The sequence below is a fragment of the Corapipo altera genome, unplaced genomic scaffold (genome assembly GCF_003945725.1).
Source record: "Corapipo altera isolate COAL_440 unplaced genomic scaffold, ASM394572v1 67, whole genome shotgun sequence".
Taxonomy (NCBI): domain Eukaryota; kingdom Metazoa; phylum Chordata; class Aves; order Passeriformes; family Pipridae; genus Corapipo; species Corapipo altera.
Window position 1 is genome coordinate 7,969,109 of NW_020884906.1, and position 13,838 is coordinate 7,982,946.

At 52.2% G+C, this 13,838-nt stretch overlaps 3 protein-coding genes across 4 annotated transcripts in view; 1 reads left to right on the forward strand and 2 right to left on the reverse strand.

Annotated features, from left to right (window-relative positions):
• The window catches only part of HPS4 (HPS4, biogenesis of lysosomal organelles complex 3 subunit 2), a 13,798-nt gene extending 12,000 nt beyond the window's left edge, over window positions 1–1,798 (reverse strand). The window contains exons 1-3 of the mRNA XM_027651979.1: window positions 1,693–1,798; window positions 743–833; window positions 1–71 (exon numbers count right to left, since the gene is read on the reverse strand). The exon at window positions 1–71 is cut by the window's left edge and continues 11 nt beyond it. Coding sequence (XP_027507780.1) covers window positions 1–71; window positions 743–833; window positions 1,693–1,727 — 197 coding nt within the window. The 5' untranslated portion in view covers window positions 1,728–1,798. The remainder of the gene's footprint in view (window positions 72–742; window positions 834–1,692) is intronic.
• Window positions 1,799–1,850: 52 nt separating this feature from the next.
• SRRD (SRR1 domain containing) lies at window positions 1,851–3,736 on the forward strand. The gene is given in 8 exon segments (XM_027651983.1): window positions 1,851–1,993; window positions 2,079–2,119; window positions 2,243–2,379; window positions 2,456–2,554; window positions 2,648–2,802; window positions 3,033–3,078; window positions 3,345–3,383; window positions 3,385–3,736. Coding segments are annotated over 8 exon segments (828 nt in total). The 3' UTR covers window positions 3,553–3,736.
• Window positions 3,737–4,547: 811 nt separating this feature from the next.
• Window positions 4,548–13,409, reverse strand: TFIP11 (tuftelin interacting protein 11). Of its 2 annotated transcripts, XM_027651977.1 has the most exons (12): window positions 13,022–13,409; window positions 12,414–12,567; window positions 11,581–11,737; window positions 10,935–11,062; window positions 10,322–10,474; window positions 8,953–9,462; window positions 8,324–8,430; window positions 7,918–8,086; window positions 7,485–7,728; window positions 6,718–6,860; window positions 6,061–6,226; window positions 4,548–4,991 (listed from the first exon to the last, which is right to left on the reverse strand). In XM_027651977.1, the coding sequence occupies exons 1-12, from the start codon at window positions 13,216–13,218 to the stop codon at window positions 4,636–4,638; spliced, it is 2,484 nt and encodes an 827-aa protein (XP_027507778.1). In that variant the 5' UTR covers window positions 13,219–13,409; the 3' UTR covers window positions 4,548–4,635. The 2 variants fall into 2 exon arrangements, with proteins under 2 accessions (XP_027507778.1, XP_027507779.1); XM_027651978.1 differs by lacking the exons at window positions 12,414–12,567; window positions 13,022–13,409 and adding an exon at window positions 12,210–12,338 and having other exon boundaries at window positions 11,581–11,764.
• Between the last annotated feature and the right edge of the window lie 429 nt (window positions 13,410–13,838).

A 13,838-nucleotide genomic window follows, 5' to 3' on the forward strand; every position in this document is an offset into this window, starting at 1 on the left:
GAGATTTCGGTCATGCAGCGAACCACCCCTGCCATCTGCCCACACAGCAACTCCTGCTGCTCTGGGAGGGTCTGCCCAGGGAGACAGGGAGGAGAAGCTTTAGTTTCCCTTTAAGAGAACTTGGAAAAAATCACTACTGTAATCAGGTATAAATAAAAATTAATCATCAATTCAGTTATACAGAAAGAATTGTAAAGCATTGGAACAGGCTGCCCAGGGCAGTGGTGGAGTCACCATCCCTGGAAGTGTTCAGAAAACATGTGGAAGTGGCACCTGGGGACATGGTTAGAGGTGAAGGTGGTGCTGGGTTGATGGTTGGACTTGATCTTTTCCAGCCTTAACGACTCTGTGATTCTATGAATCAAACACAGTAGCACAGGCATATTTCTGGGAGAAAATAACTGGATTGCTTTTTCCAGGCAGCACAAGGGCCTGGATCTTATGGAGGGGAACTTTCATCTCTCATGTGTGTTTATATACATCACCAGGACAGACCTGGACTGTGCTGGACCATTCCACAGTGGGGGAGTAGAGTGTAACCCCACTGCTGTGTCCCAAGCCAGGTGGAGCCCAGCTCCACTCCACCTGGATTTAATTGTACAGGATTTCTTAAAACTTTTGTGAATACTAAACAGGGATTAATCTGAATTTCCACCTGGGAACCAAACCATTCCTGATCCAGAACTATCAGCCTTGACCCACAATACCCCTTTACAGGTACTGAAATGAGAGCAGACATTACCTGAGAAGGATAAAAGTAACAGATCCCAGCACTTGTAGGATCTCCTTCCTCCTTCACCTTTGAGCCGTCGTAAAGGAAAAAGTAATTCCACCTAAAAAAGCAAAGCAGTACCAGGAATTATTTTGTATTTGAAAACTGTTGCACTTCTCTGTCTTCTTTCTATTAGTTCAAGAGGAGCAATTAAAGGTTATTACAAATGGAGAGAGACATTGTTCTTGCACAATCACACTAAGTTTACACCCAAAAGCAGCACCAAAAGTGTCCCTTACAACTAAACTTGACCTTTTTTTATGGGCTTAAAATAGGTTCTATAACTCAGCAGCTCAGACAGGTGGAAGGGTACGGACTTGTGAGATATTCTACCCTGAGCCCAAGGAGTAATTGTCATTGAGCATTATCCACGTGCATTCTAAACTAATTCCTGAGACCTGCTACTATTAATTCAGTTGCTGCCTGCACCCAACAGCCCTTGAGGAGCATGAGACAGAGAGTTCCCTCGGAAGACAAAATGTTATTCCACTCTTAACTTCTTGGATTCACATATTGATAACACTTTTTGTCCTCTCCTGTCGTCACATCTCGGGACAAGCTTCCCCCAGGAGTATTCCAGCAGGAACAGCCCAGGTCTGGGGCAAAGGCAAAATACGGCTCCAAGGTGGTACCGAGGAACCCCGGAACCCGCGTTACGGCCGGACCAGGAGCAGGAGGCTGGATCCGTTCCCAGGGCGCCTCTCCATGGCCCTGGAATGACTCCGGGAGAGGGACGGAGCTGCTGAGCCCCTGCTGGGTTCCCGACCCCGGGACGGGTTCTCCGCTCCGCGCTGCAGCCGCGACCGGTGACCGTAGCACGGTCCGGCCAGCAAAGGGCCGAAGCGCCTTCCCGGGACACCCGCCACGCGTGTCCGGCGGTGTCCGGGCGGTACGGACGGGAGGGGAAGGGGCTCACTCACCACGGCGCGGGGCCGGGCTCGGTGGGCCGGGACATGGCTGCAGGGCGGCTCCGGGATGCTCCGGGCGGCTCCGGGATGCTCCGGGACCCCGCGGTCCCTCCCGCCGCCGGTTCCGGGCGCGCCCCCGCCGGTCCCGTGACCGCCGCACGTGACCGCGCATGGCGGCGCCGGGCGGGTGGCGCGCGGCGCGCGCGCGGCGGCGGCGGCGGGGCCGGGACCGGGGAAAGGAGGAGGAGGAGGAGGAGGAGGAGGAAGGCGGCACCGGCACCGAAGCGGTGCTGCGGCGGCTGCGGGAGGCGCGGTGAGTTCCCGGCCCGGTACCGGTCCGTGCGTCCCCTCCAGCCCCGGGGCTGCCGCGCCCCGCTGACACCGCGCTCTCCCCGCAGGGACGATCTGCTGAGCTCCGGCTTCTGGGCGGCGAGCGCCGGTGAGTGCGGGGAGCGGGAGGGGAGAGCAGGGGGAACGGGAGGTGCGGGGGCAGCGCGGTGACGGAGGGCGGCGAGAAGCGGCCCCGTCCCCGCCGCGCTGACCGCGCTCCCCGCGCCCGCAGGAGCCGTGCGGGCCCCGCTGAGCGGCCCCGCCGAGCCCCCCGCCCGCTGCGTCTGCTACGGGCTGGGCCGGTTCGCCGCCTGCCCCGCCGCCCGGTACCAGCTCGCCTTCCTGCTGCTGCTGCTGGAGGAGCTGCGGGTGAGCACCGGGGCCGGGGAACACCGGGGACAGCCCCCGGGCCGGCCCCCGCCCACGCCGCCCCTCTGCCCCGCAGGTGCCGCCCGCCCGGTGCGCCCTGTTCGACCCGGCCTTCTCTGCGAGGGAGGCGGCGGCGCTGGGAGCGCTGGGGCTGCGGCTGCTCCCGGAGAATGAGGTGAGCGGGACTCCCGGGACCCCCGGGGCCAGAGCCCCTGGGGACCCCGCGGCCGGGGCTTAGCAGTGACGGGAGACGCCGGTTTTCGGGCAGGAGGGGAAACACGGCGTGGGGGGCTCGGCCACGCTGTTCTACATGGTGCACTGCGGGAAGGCCTTGTACAACAACCTGCTGTGGAGCAACTGGAGCCCAGCGGCACTCTCCAAACTGGTCATCATCGGGAACAGCTTCCGAGGGATCGAGGAGAGGTCTGTGCATGCCCCTGAGACGCTCTGATGCCTCCAACCCCACTTTCCTCTCCTCCCTCCCTCTACTCCTTATATTCCTTGTGACAGCAAGGTCCCTGTTTTGCTCATTTTCGTTGCCATCAGGTTTACAGTCATGAGCCCTCTTTCCCCTTCTCTGTTCCACCCCCCTGTACAGAAAACCCGCCTCACAGGAACCTCGTGTCTAACATGGGCACATTCTGTTATTCCAGGTTGCTGTCCAGAATACTGGAGAGAGATTATTCTTACATAGCAAAGGTATGAGGCAATAGTTTAACATTATTGTTTTGTTTTGACAAAGCACCTTTAATGAGAAAGAAAATGAACTGCAGTTGGAAAGAAGAGGGTGGTTGTTTTTAAAACCTGCGATATAAAAACTAATTGCCTTAGGATTGTTCAACATCTGCAGAACACCCTGCACGCAGGGGCTGGGAGTAACATACACCATCCTCATCCTCACTGACTCAGCTTTGTAGAAAGGGATTTCTGTGTCGTCTGTAACTTTTTTCCCAAACGCTCTTTAGGTCTTGAAAGGGACAGAGGAAGTGGCGCTCCCGAGTCACCCCCCGCTACCTGGACACCTTCAACGACACCTCCGTCCACTGGTTTCCCTTGGACAAACTGCAGGAACTCTCCCCTGAGGTCTGGAACTTTGTGGAAGAGCCGACATATCAAGACTGCGAGGACCTGGAGATCATCAGGAATCAGGACAGAGTTGCTGCCCAGTCCTGACTGCTCCCTGTGTCAGGAGGGCTTGGATCCATATCTCTTCCCATGGAAGCTTCTGCGCAGCTGAGATGAAGCTCAAGAGTGACACTGACATCAGGCTCTGCCAAAAGTGGCAGCACCTGAACGCTGAGGTGATGGGACATTTTTGTATCTTATTTAATAAAATCTAAAGCTGAGCTTTGACTTGTACTCACTGAACTACAGCAAACTAATTCCCCTAAAACCTGCCTTTAGAACCATCTGTACTGCAGTGAGTGCTCTTTGATTCTCTCCCCTTGCATGAACAATTCAAGGCCTTTGCACATACTACTCACATCTCAAAGCATGAGGAAGAGGGAATTATCTGAGAGGAATTAGCAGCTGGAGGTGTTGGTATCTAGTTCCCAGTGCAGGCTTGTAAAAGCTCCGAGAGCTGCTCAGTGCTGCTGAGTTCAGCTCTCCATCTGTTTGGTGAACAACCAGGTCAGCTCCCTCCAGGGAGAAGAGCCTCGGGTTTCCTCCTTCACCTCTGTGCCCTGAACCACTGTGGTCCCAAAGCACCTTCTGTGAGTTTGCTGGGAGAAATCCCCCTGCTCCAGCTCTGCACTGACAGGGCAGAGGGAGCACCTGGAGTGTTTGATGGCCCACAGGCACCAGGCTGAGGGAGAGAGGTGGGACAGGTCCTGGCTGCATGTGGCAAAGAGGAGCCCACTGTGTGAGGGGCATGGGGACAGCAACTCACTGCCAGCGCAGTGCACAGGCAGCAGAAGCTGTGACATCTGTCACTGGAGACCCTTGGGACTGAGCTAGACCAGCCCTTGCTCATCTCTGAGATCAGGGAATCACCTCCCATGTTCCCTTCTAACCTGCTGCTGAACCTCTGTCACAGGTGGCAATTGCACACGTGTTGGAACTCCTTTTTCCTCCCTCAGCCTGGGTTTCCAGGTCGGGAAACCTGCTCTTGACGCTGCCTGAACAGCTCTTCCAGAACAGAAAACCATTCTGGCAAACAGCTTCAGTTTCACTATTTACAAACCTGTAACTTCTTTATTCTAAGAGTTACACCAAAGCTATTCCCCGGGAAGTCTCTGGGTCCCCAGCAGGGCCTCACTTGGCCATGTCGATGAGGCTCTGGAGGGAGGTGGGCACCCACGTCTTCTCCCCCTGCACAAACACCACGCCCCTGTCGATGTAGATGACGATCCGGCCGAACGTGTACAGCTGCTTCCCCTCGTGCCGCTTCCCGATCACAGGCATGAACACAATGTTGTGCTCCTCGGCCTTGGTCTGGATGAGGTCCTTGAAGTTCATGGGCACGGAGCTGGCAGCCACACCGATGCCACGCTGGGCCATGTTCTCGGCCTCCCGCCGCTCCTGCATGGCCTCGTACTGGAAGTCCTTGCGCCGCTCCGTGTGCGTCAGGTAGGCGATGTTCTCCCGGGCCCCCGGCTGCATGTACCCCCCTGTGGGAGACAGGACAGTGAGAACAGGGTCCTGGTCTCTTCCCAGTGCAAGGTCTGTGGGTAACTCTGTCCAGGACACACAGACATCAACACATCTGGAGTGCTGTGTTCAATTCTGGGCTCCACAGTTCAAGACAACTGCGGGGGAGGGTCCAGCAGAGGCTACAAAGATGGTTTGGGTTCTGGAGCATCTCCCTTATGAAGAGACTGTGGGAGCTGTGCCTGGTTAGTCTGGAGAAGAGGAAACTGAGAGGGGATCTTATCAATCCACACAAATATCTCCAAGGGGTGTGAGGATAGTGCCAGACTTCAGTGGTGCCCAGTGATAGGACATGGAGCAATGGCCATAAACTAGAACACAGACATTTCCTCTTAACTTGAGGAAGAACTTTCCATGGAGGCTGGCAGAGCATTGGAACAGGCTGCCCAGGGAGGGTGTGGAGTCTCCCTCTCTGGAGACATTCCAAACCCACCTGGATAAGTTCCTGAGTCACCTGTGACTCTGTCACACCATACAGCAAGAAGGCAAGAGGAGCTCAGGATAGGATATCTCAGTCTTTGATAGAGGGCAAATTCCAGGTGCTGTTCCTTCAGGCATGGCCTTCCCTTTTATACAGTGTAATTCCCTGTGAAATCCTAACAATCTCTTTTAGGTCACAGGGAGAGTCATGTGGAAGGAGAGGGCACTGTTTTAAAGCTAAGGAAACAAACCAGTAATCTCACTATAAGGGGAAAAAAAGCCAGTAAATTACAGTTTTAGAAGTCAACCCATAAACGAGGGTGTCTGACAGGAAATCCACTGTAACAGGGCAAGGCTGGAAGAGAATCAGTCATTTAATGGCCCAGGCAGCCACCAAAACTGTTTCTGCTTCAGTGCAGCACAGAACAATTGAGCAGCACCTCCAAGGTGTTACTTAAGGACACAGCAAGGCAAAGCATATCGACTTTCACTGCTCATAGGAGCTGCTGTCATGCTGACAGCAGGGCCATCCCAAATCAGCCTCCCAGGAGCCACACATGGCCTTGCTGCCATCCCAGAGCAACAGAGTCACCCCCATGAGCCACCTACCCACGCTGGAGGACACGGCCCGGTTCATGATGTCCAGAGCTTCATTAAACTTGTCTTTGATGGAGGGATGTGCCAACACCTGGTCTGAGAACATGGACTTCCAGCCCAGGTACCACTTGGTGATCTCTTCATAGTTGGGGCTGTTACTGAGCCAAGAGCAGAGCACCTGCAAAACACAGGGACATGTCAAAGGGAGCACAGGTTTGGGGAAAAGAGGCCTCACTGCCACAGAATCCCAGAATCATTCAGGTTGGAAAAGACCTCTAAGATTATCAAGTCCAACTCTTGACCCATCCCCACCTTGTCACAAAACCAGAGCACCGAGTGCTACATCCAGTTGTTCCCTGAACATCTCCAAGGATGGGGACTCCACCACCTCCCTGGGCAGCTCCTTCTAATGCCTGGACACCTTTTCCATGAAGAAATTCCTCCTGATATCCAACTCAAACCTCCCCTGGCTCAGCTTGAGGCCACTTAGTTTATTATTGAGCTGTCACTAAAAGGAAGTGCTGTGACAATCTGAGGACAGTCTGCTCTGATGGGTACAGAGCTGTGAGTGGAAATCAGCCCATTTCAGCATCACAGCAGCAATTCCTGGTCAGGAGTCACTAAAACAGTCCCCAGTAACCTCTTTCCTCAGTCCTCACAGCATCTCACCTGCAGCCACTTTGGGAAGAAGTGTTTCTCCAGCAGCCCAACAAGGCTGGAGACAGAAATCATCCCCTCCCAGTCGATCACCCAGTAAAAGGCATCCATGTGCTGCTGGTGAGGGTTGATGATGAGCTCGTTCAAACACATCCCTGGAAAAGGGGGAGGAGAGTTAGAAAAGAACCTGACTCAGGTTTATCAGTGCCCTGACATCTTTCACTACCAACACACATGATTTGAGGAGCACCTATTCATTGCACTAAGGGACACTGGGGATTTTTAAACTCTTTGGCTGATCCTGCCACCAAAACAGTGCATTTTTTCCTCCAGTAACTACAGTTTGCTGCCAGAACTCAGAAACTTAAAACCTTTGACTGTTTTTAGCCTTTGAGCCAGTTCACGTTACAAAACTCATGATGTGAAAGCATTAGCACAGACCAAGGAGTTCAGGAGCAACAGAGAGACATCTTACAGCCTGGTCCTACCTGACAGCTGTCAGATATTTCTGCTAGCTGAAGAACTGAGGAATTGGATAACTTTATAAAAAGTAAGACAGAAAACACAGAGACTAATCAGAGTAATTCCTCTACTTTTCTAAGCTGTCTGCCTCTTCATGGGACTGGTAGCAAAAAAAGAAGAGGGAAGCTTGGTCTAACCTTGCTAATAACATTCTCTGAAGTAACATTGGCACCCACATTAATGAATATCTTTCCTGGGTGTCAGGGGAAAGTGCAACCAGCAGATTCCCAAAATTCAGCACTGTCTGGTGGTCTCACCTAGTTTAGGCACAATGTTTTTGACCATGAAAGCCTCCCACGAGCCAGGAGTGAACACATCCTTCCAGGGCTGAAGGATGAGCTTGGCAGAGGAGTCACTGGGATGCCACTTCTGCAGGGCATTGGCCAGCTTGTTCCTGATGGGAGAGTACAGTGGCTCCAGCCGTGCCTGCATCAGGGGCAGCCAGGGGTGGATCCAGGAGTGGATCGGGACCGTGTCCGTCAGCGGATTCCAGCTTTCAACCTTGAGGTGGAACAAAAAAGATTAAGTAAGTCCATCCATTACCAGCAAGTCTTGTCCAGAAGCACAAGGAGCTGTGATGCAACCCCCAACTCCTCTACCCATCAGTCAGCTGGTGTTTTAGAAGTTCCAGTTGGAATTCAAACAGTGGTTCAGAGCATGGCTTCACTCTACCCATCCCTCTCCTCTCACCTCCTTCTGTAGCTTGGGGAAGATGAGCTGATCCAGAATGTTATCCAGTATCCACACAGGAACAACGTTTACCCAGCTATCCAAGAAATCCACCATGGATCCACAGTTCCTTGGCTGCCACCGTGCCACGATGTTTCTGACATATGGCATCCAGATCTCCCACATCAGTCTGGGGAAAAAAAACCCAACAATTAAATCAAAGTGAAGCTCAAAAGTATAACCCAGGCCTAAATAAATCAAATATGAACTGTTAGTTAAAGCTGCTTCTCTTCTGTAGCTGGCAGCTGGATTTTAACAGGCACAGCAAGGGAATTGTAAGGAAAGCTCCTTTGTGTCTGCTCTTTTCTGTCCCTGAGGAAACAGCACGTGAAGATGCTGCACAAAGTACAATTCATTTGCTCTTTACCTGTGGAAAGCATCTGTCGACAGGTCCTGCCCACTGTGGGATAACAGCTGGTCATTTTCCAGAAGGCTCTTCCACTTGGCTATGATCTCTGTGCCATAGGAACAGTCCTGGGAATGAGAAGGCACTCGGAGTCAAGGTCTTTATCTTTTTCCATTAATTTTAGCTGGGATCTGCATAGAGCAGGCTGGTGGTGTGCTGGGCTACAGTCACCATTCTCACCCCTCACAGGGCCAGCCTATCTTACCTATCCCAGCCTAAATGGCATTGAGACTAGACTGAGCATCTGTGATACCTGACAGACAAACCTCTCCTACTTTTTTTTCACCTACTTTTTCTTTCCAACACTCATAAAAAGGATTGATTTTAACCTTACAAACTCCTCAGCAAACGTTTGAGAGGGGGCACAGAGCACGGTTTGGTTTTGTTTCTTTTCTTTCTCTCCAGACTCATCAAGAATTTAGAATCACAGAATCCCAGACTGGTTTGGGTTGGAAAGGACCTTAAAGCTCATCTCCTTCCACCCCTCTACCATGGCCAGGGACACCTCCCACTAGACCAGGACACTTAAGACAAGGTAGCAAAGACTGCTGAAGCCATCAAGTGAGAACTGCAGATAACCCAACACACACCTTGAGGGGATCCCAGTTCTTGAAATAATCCTTCATGAGAGGATAAACTATGGCCACTGCCAGGTCCACCCTGTCTGACATCCTGTACTCCTCGTAGTACTTGTCCTGAAGTGTCTCAAAAATCTTTGCACACTCATCCAAGGTCAGAGGGTTTTCACAGCCAGGCTGCATCCGCCTCTCACACTCCTCCACCATGTCCAGCACCTTGCTGAGGTTGCTGATGGCCTTCTCCTCGTGCGAGAGCACCTCGGACATCTTCTGGATCTCGTGGCTCAGGTTGACCACCATGTCCCTCTCGTACTGCAGCTGCCGGTCGTTCTGGATGATCTCCTGCTCCGTGATGTCGATCAGCAGCTGCAGGTTGTGCTCCAGCTCAGGCAGGGCAAACCCCTGGGGCTTGGAGTCCTTGCCCAGGGGCTGCTGGGGGCTGTCATCTGGGATGTTGTGCTTGTGGCTGATCTGGCTGTAGCTGTAATAAACCTTCTGCTCCCGGCCTGTCATGTCTATAACCTGCCAACAGACAAGGACAAACAGGTCTTAAATAAAATTGTATCTCAGAATCACAGGATCACTGAGGTTGGAAAAGACCCCCAAGATCATCGAGTCCAACCTTTGACCCATCCCCACCTTGTCAACTAGACCAGAGAACTGAGAGCCACATCCAGTCACTTTCTGAACACATTTAAAGGAGGAGGTAATCCCCGACTCCACATTAAAATCTTAATTACTCCAGGAGGCTGCTAATACACACTGTATCTCCAAGAGGGGATTGCCTCCACAATGGCCTTCTCCAGACATAAGGAGTTGGAATGAATAAGGGACAATCTGGAATCAGAGCTGGAAAAGTCTCCTCCATCTCCTCTCAGTTTCACTGAGTAATTCTACAAGCAGTGATCATGCCATTAGTATTCTATTAGTTAGTGCACTCAGGTACTTTTATACCTTTTTTAAAGACATTGTAATTTTAGATTAATAATTTTACTAAGTACACACCAGACAAATCCCTTACCATCCCCTTGAGGTAGAAAAAGGTTCAAACCACATGTTTAGTTGCATAATCCCAAAAAGGACAACTGTGCTTTCAGAAGTGGGTGTGTGTTGATCTATGACTAATGTAAAACAATTAAACAACTTGCAACTCAAAAAATCCAAATCCACCCACATTTAATCTAATTTACATGTTTTAAACCAAACCTGATGTCCAGGTGACACAGGGGGCTATTACATGGTTCAGTGATGAGTCCAAAAGGCTGCACAGGCAGCTCCTAGAACTGGCTTTACCAAGGTTACTGGTGGCTAAAATGCACCCGTGACACCAAAGCGGACAAAGCGTTTCTCAGAGGTGTCACCTCTCAGGTATCAGCCTTACCTTGACCTGGGACAGTTCCTTCTGAGGGGCTGCAAGCTGCTTGTTGATCCTGCCCTTGGCTTTCAGCTCTTCCACTGTCTTATAGCTGTACTTGGGCTTCTTCTTGCCTCCGTTCGGGTCCTTCCGCCACTGACTGAGCTCCTTCTGAAATTCCTGAACAAAACAACAGGAAATTGTGGGAGCTGCTCTTTGCCATGCCCCAAATCTGCCTCTTTCTACAGGACAATAACCATCAGATCAATGAGGAATTCCGTACAGAAAATAACTGGGAAGTGGTGAAGCTGAGTGCCAAAACACCACAGATGCTGTGGGTCAGTCACCCACCCTATGGCCTGTGCTTACAGGGTGTTTGTGGTCTTTTCTTTAATTTAAATAAAAGACAAAGACTGTTTACCTGGGGGGACTTTTTGAAGGTGGAATTCTGAGACAAAACCAACAAAGAACATTACAGTGACGAGAAAAATCTGTCTAAATTAAATCAATATGCTCAATCTTTGGCTTCTTACCTAAAATGAGCCCAAACTGTTTTCTCTGACACAGAAACTAACAAGAGAACTGAAGTTTGTACACACAGCACAGCAGGGAAACAGATACAGAAGAATCACACCAATACCTCCTCAGCTTCCTCTTCTGAGTCCACCACAGGGAAGTCCTGCAGGGACTGAGTGGTCCTCTCAGAGCCATAGGCCCCCACGGCACCTTTGCCTTTCCTCTGCTTGGCCTCGATGGGATTGATGATACCTGGGAGGATGGAGAGGGGTCAGGAGGAGCAGTTTGTGTGCTGGGGGAGCACAACAGCCAGGTTTTCCCTACCAGTTACCAGAATAGCACCAAGCCCCTCATTGGCACTCTGCCCCCAGCACTGGGGTACTTCCACCACCTCACTAATTTCCTATAAAATCACTTAATCCCAGCACACACCAAAATGCCAAAGCCCAGTATTATTCCCATCCACATTTCACTGCCTTTTTATTCTGCCAAATAAAATAACTTTTTCCGTGAGGAGTTTTTTTATCCTTTGGAACTTATATCCCAATTTTTGTTCAATATTTTCTCTCTTGCAAAATACCTAGAGGAATAAATGACCACGGGCCAATTTTAACACGCCTGACTCTCACCACAGAACCTGAATCACTTGCAAGAGAGACAGGAAAATAACAATGAAGTTTATGCCACCCTGGGCTGGCATTTCTTTAAAGAATCCATTCTCTTCTCCACTTCACCAGTTAACAATAAACAACCAAACACACTGACAGTACCTTGAGCATTCTTCCCAAGACCTCTTCCAGGGACATATCCCATCTTCTGGAGAAGCTTCTGCCCAATTCCCTTAGTGTGTCTCTCCCAGCTGCCAAAATCCATGAAAGATTTGGTGCCCCCTACAAAGCCTTTCTGGCTGGGCTTGAAATTTCCTCCCTGTTAAAACACAACACAAACCCCACAGCCTTGAAGCATTGCAATAACCAAGTTGTGCAGAATTTTCCTCAAAAGGCTCTTCCCAGAAGTGATTCCTTTGTCCCTACAGCGCCCAGTTCACTGGGACCTCGCTTGTGCATCCAGGAAAGCTGCCTGACACCTAAGGACCTTCCTGAAATTCCTCAGATGGAAGAGAAACATCCTGACAAGCTCAGACCAACAACCTGACATATCTCAGTCTGCATCACCAGCTTCAGCTGAAGCTGATTCCTGATTTTTTCTGCTTTTAACTGAAAATAAGAGTTTGATTTTTAATCTGTGACATTCCTGAATTTGTCTGTTCTGTGAGTTAAAAAAAATAGGTCTCCAAAAGGAAGCAAACCATGGGAGTTCTTCTCCTTAAACCTCCACTGACCAAAGGGAATATTAAGGACAATGAAAGGAGTGATTCCCAAGGACACACAGTGATCCATCATTAGAGCAATGATTTATTATTATGGTTGCTATTTTATCAATTATACAAAAGCCAGAGAAAACACCTCCCTTAATGACACATTTGGGTTTCTGGTTTAATTATTTCCCCCTTTTTTAGTGCTCTGTTGTAGTTTCACTGCTTTGGCTACAGTTTCACAAACACATTAGTTACACAGGTCAGAAAGTTTCCTGGAGAGCTCACTGTTTTCAACTTCTTGGGCACAAACTCCTTGGGGATCTCCTCCTGCTTCCCAGGTTTCTCATCCTCATCGGAGTCCTCATCCGACTGTTCCTCGGCCGCTGCCTTCCTGAGCCCGGCGCTGACAAAGCTCACGGGGGCGGAGTAATCCCTGGAGCTGAGAAACACGCCGTCAGGGAATGCTGCTCCAGAGCACCTTCCTGGGGGAGCCTGGGGGCTGCTGTGCCTTATACCCGCCCAAAATGAGATATTAAAGATGGTCCAGCTGTTTGACGCTGGTTGTGCCCCTCCACCTCCCCGGACTGCAGGGATGGGGAGCAAAGGGGAAGTCCCGCAGGTGAGGGGTCCCAAAGGCAGGGGGGCTGCTCAGGGGCCAGGCTGGGTTGCTCAGGGGGTTGTGCACAGCATGGGTATCCTCAGGGAACGGGGGAATCTTCACGGAAAGGAGAAAGCTCTAGGGAACGGATGAATACCCAGGGAACGGGAGGAACCCAAAAGGAATGGGGGGAGCTCCCCGGGAAGGAGAAACCTGTAGGGCACGAGGGGAGCTGCCTGGCCCGGGGCAGCCTCAGGGGCGGCACAGCCCGGCCCGGCCCCGCTCCCGCCCGTACCGCTTCCCGCCGAAGCTCGGCCGCTCCTCGTCCGAGTCGCGCTCGGCCCACACGCCGTAGGTCGCCTCCTCCTTGGTCTGGCGGTGCCGCTGCCGGTGCGGGTTGAACTCGTTCTGCAGGTCCCAGTCCGACACCTCGAAACTCTCCATCTCCACGCCATCGGCGCCGTCCGTGCCGTACAGGTGCGACATCGACATCGCGGCAGCGCCGGGGCCCCCGGCCCGGGGACCCCTCAGCCCCTCAGAGACCCCCGGCTGGACACCCCCGGCCCCTCCGGGACCGCTCAGGGAACCCCAGACACCCCAGGACCCTCTGGGACCGCTCAGGAATCCCCAGACAGATCCGGCCGCGCCGCTAAACCGGAAGAGCCCCGTTCACTTCCGGTTTACTTCCGGTTACGCTAAAACACCGCTAAAAACCATAGAGTCGCAAGGGGCGGAGCGGCCGCGCCTGGGCAGCGCCCGCAGCGCCACTCTACGGCCCGGCGGAGTATGGGGGGAGGTGGAGCCCGCGCTGTTAAATATCAAATATTGAAACATTAAATATTAAATATCAAACAAACACTTTAATGGTGTCCGACACCGGGGGCAGGGGAGCCATATATTAACTCTGCAATAGCCTCTGCAGGGTCAGGGAGGGGGTGTGGGGAGGGGGGCACGCGCACCACAAAGTCTCTGCAGGGCCAGGGGGCTATTCCTGACCCTGGGAATTGGGAACAGCAGGGACAGGGCGGCTGTTCCTGACCCTGGGAACTGGGAACAGCAGGGACAGGGCGGCTGTTCCTGACCCTGGGAACTGGGAACAGCAGGGACAGGGC

What these genes read in the sequence shown, in the direction of transcription:
- TFIP11 (XM_027651977.1), bottom strand. Translation starts at nt 13,218, where the DNA reads ATGTCGATGTCGCACCTGTACGGCACGGACGGCGCCGATGGCGTGGAG. An exon ending in AGGAACTGTCCCAGGTCAAG is followed by an intron (nt 9,463 to 10,321) that starts GTAAGGCTGATA and finishes GTCTGTTGGCAG; the next exon opens with GTTATAGACATGACAGGCCG. An exon ending in AAACATTGTGCCTAAACTAG is followed by an intron (nt 6,861 to 7,484) that starts GTGAGACCACCA and finishes CCCCTTTTCCAG; the next exon opens with GGATGTGTTTGAACGAGCTC.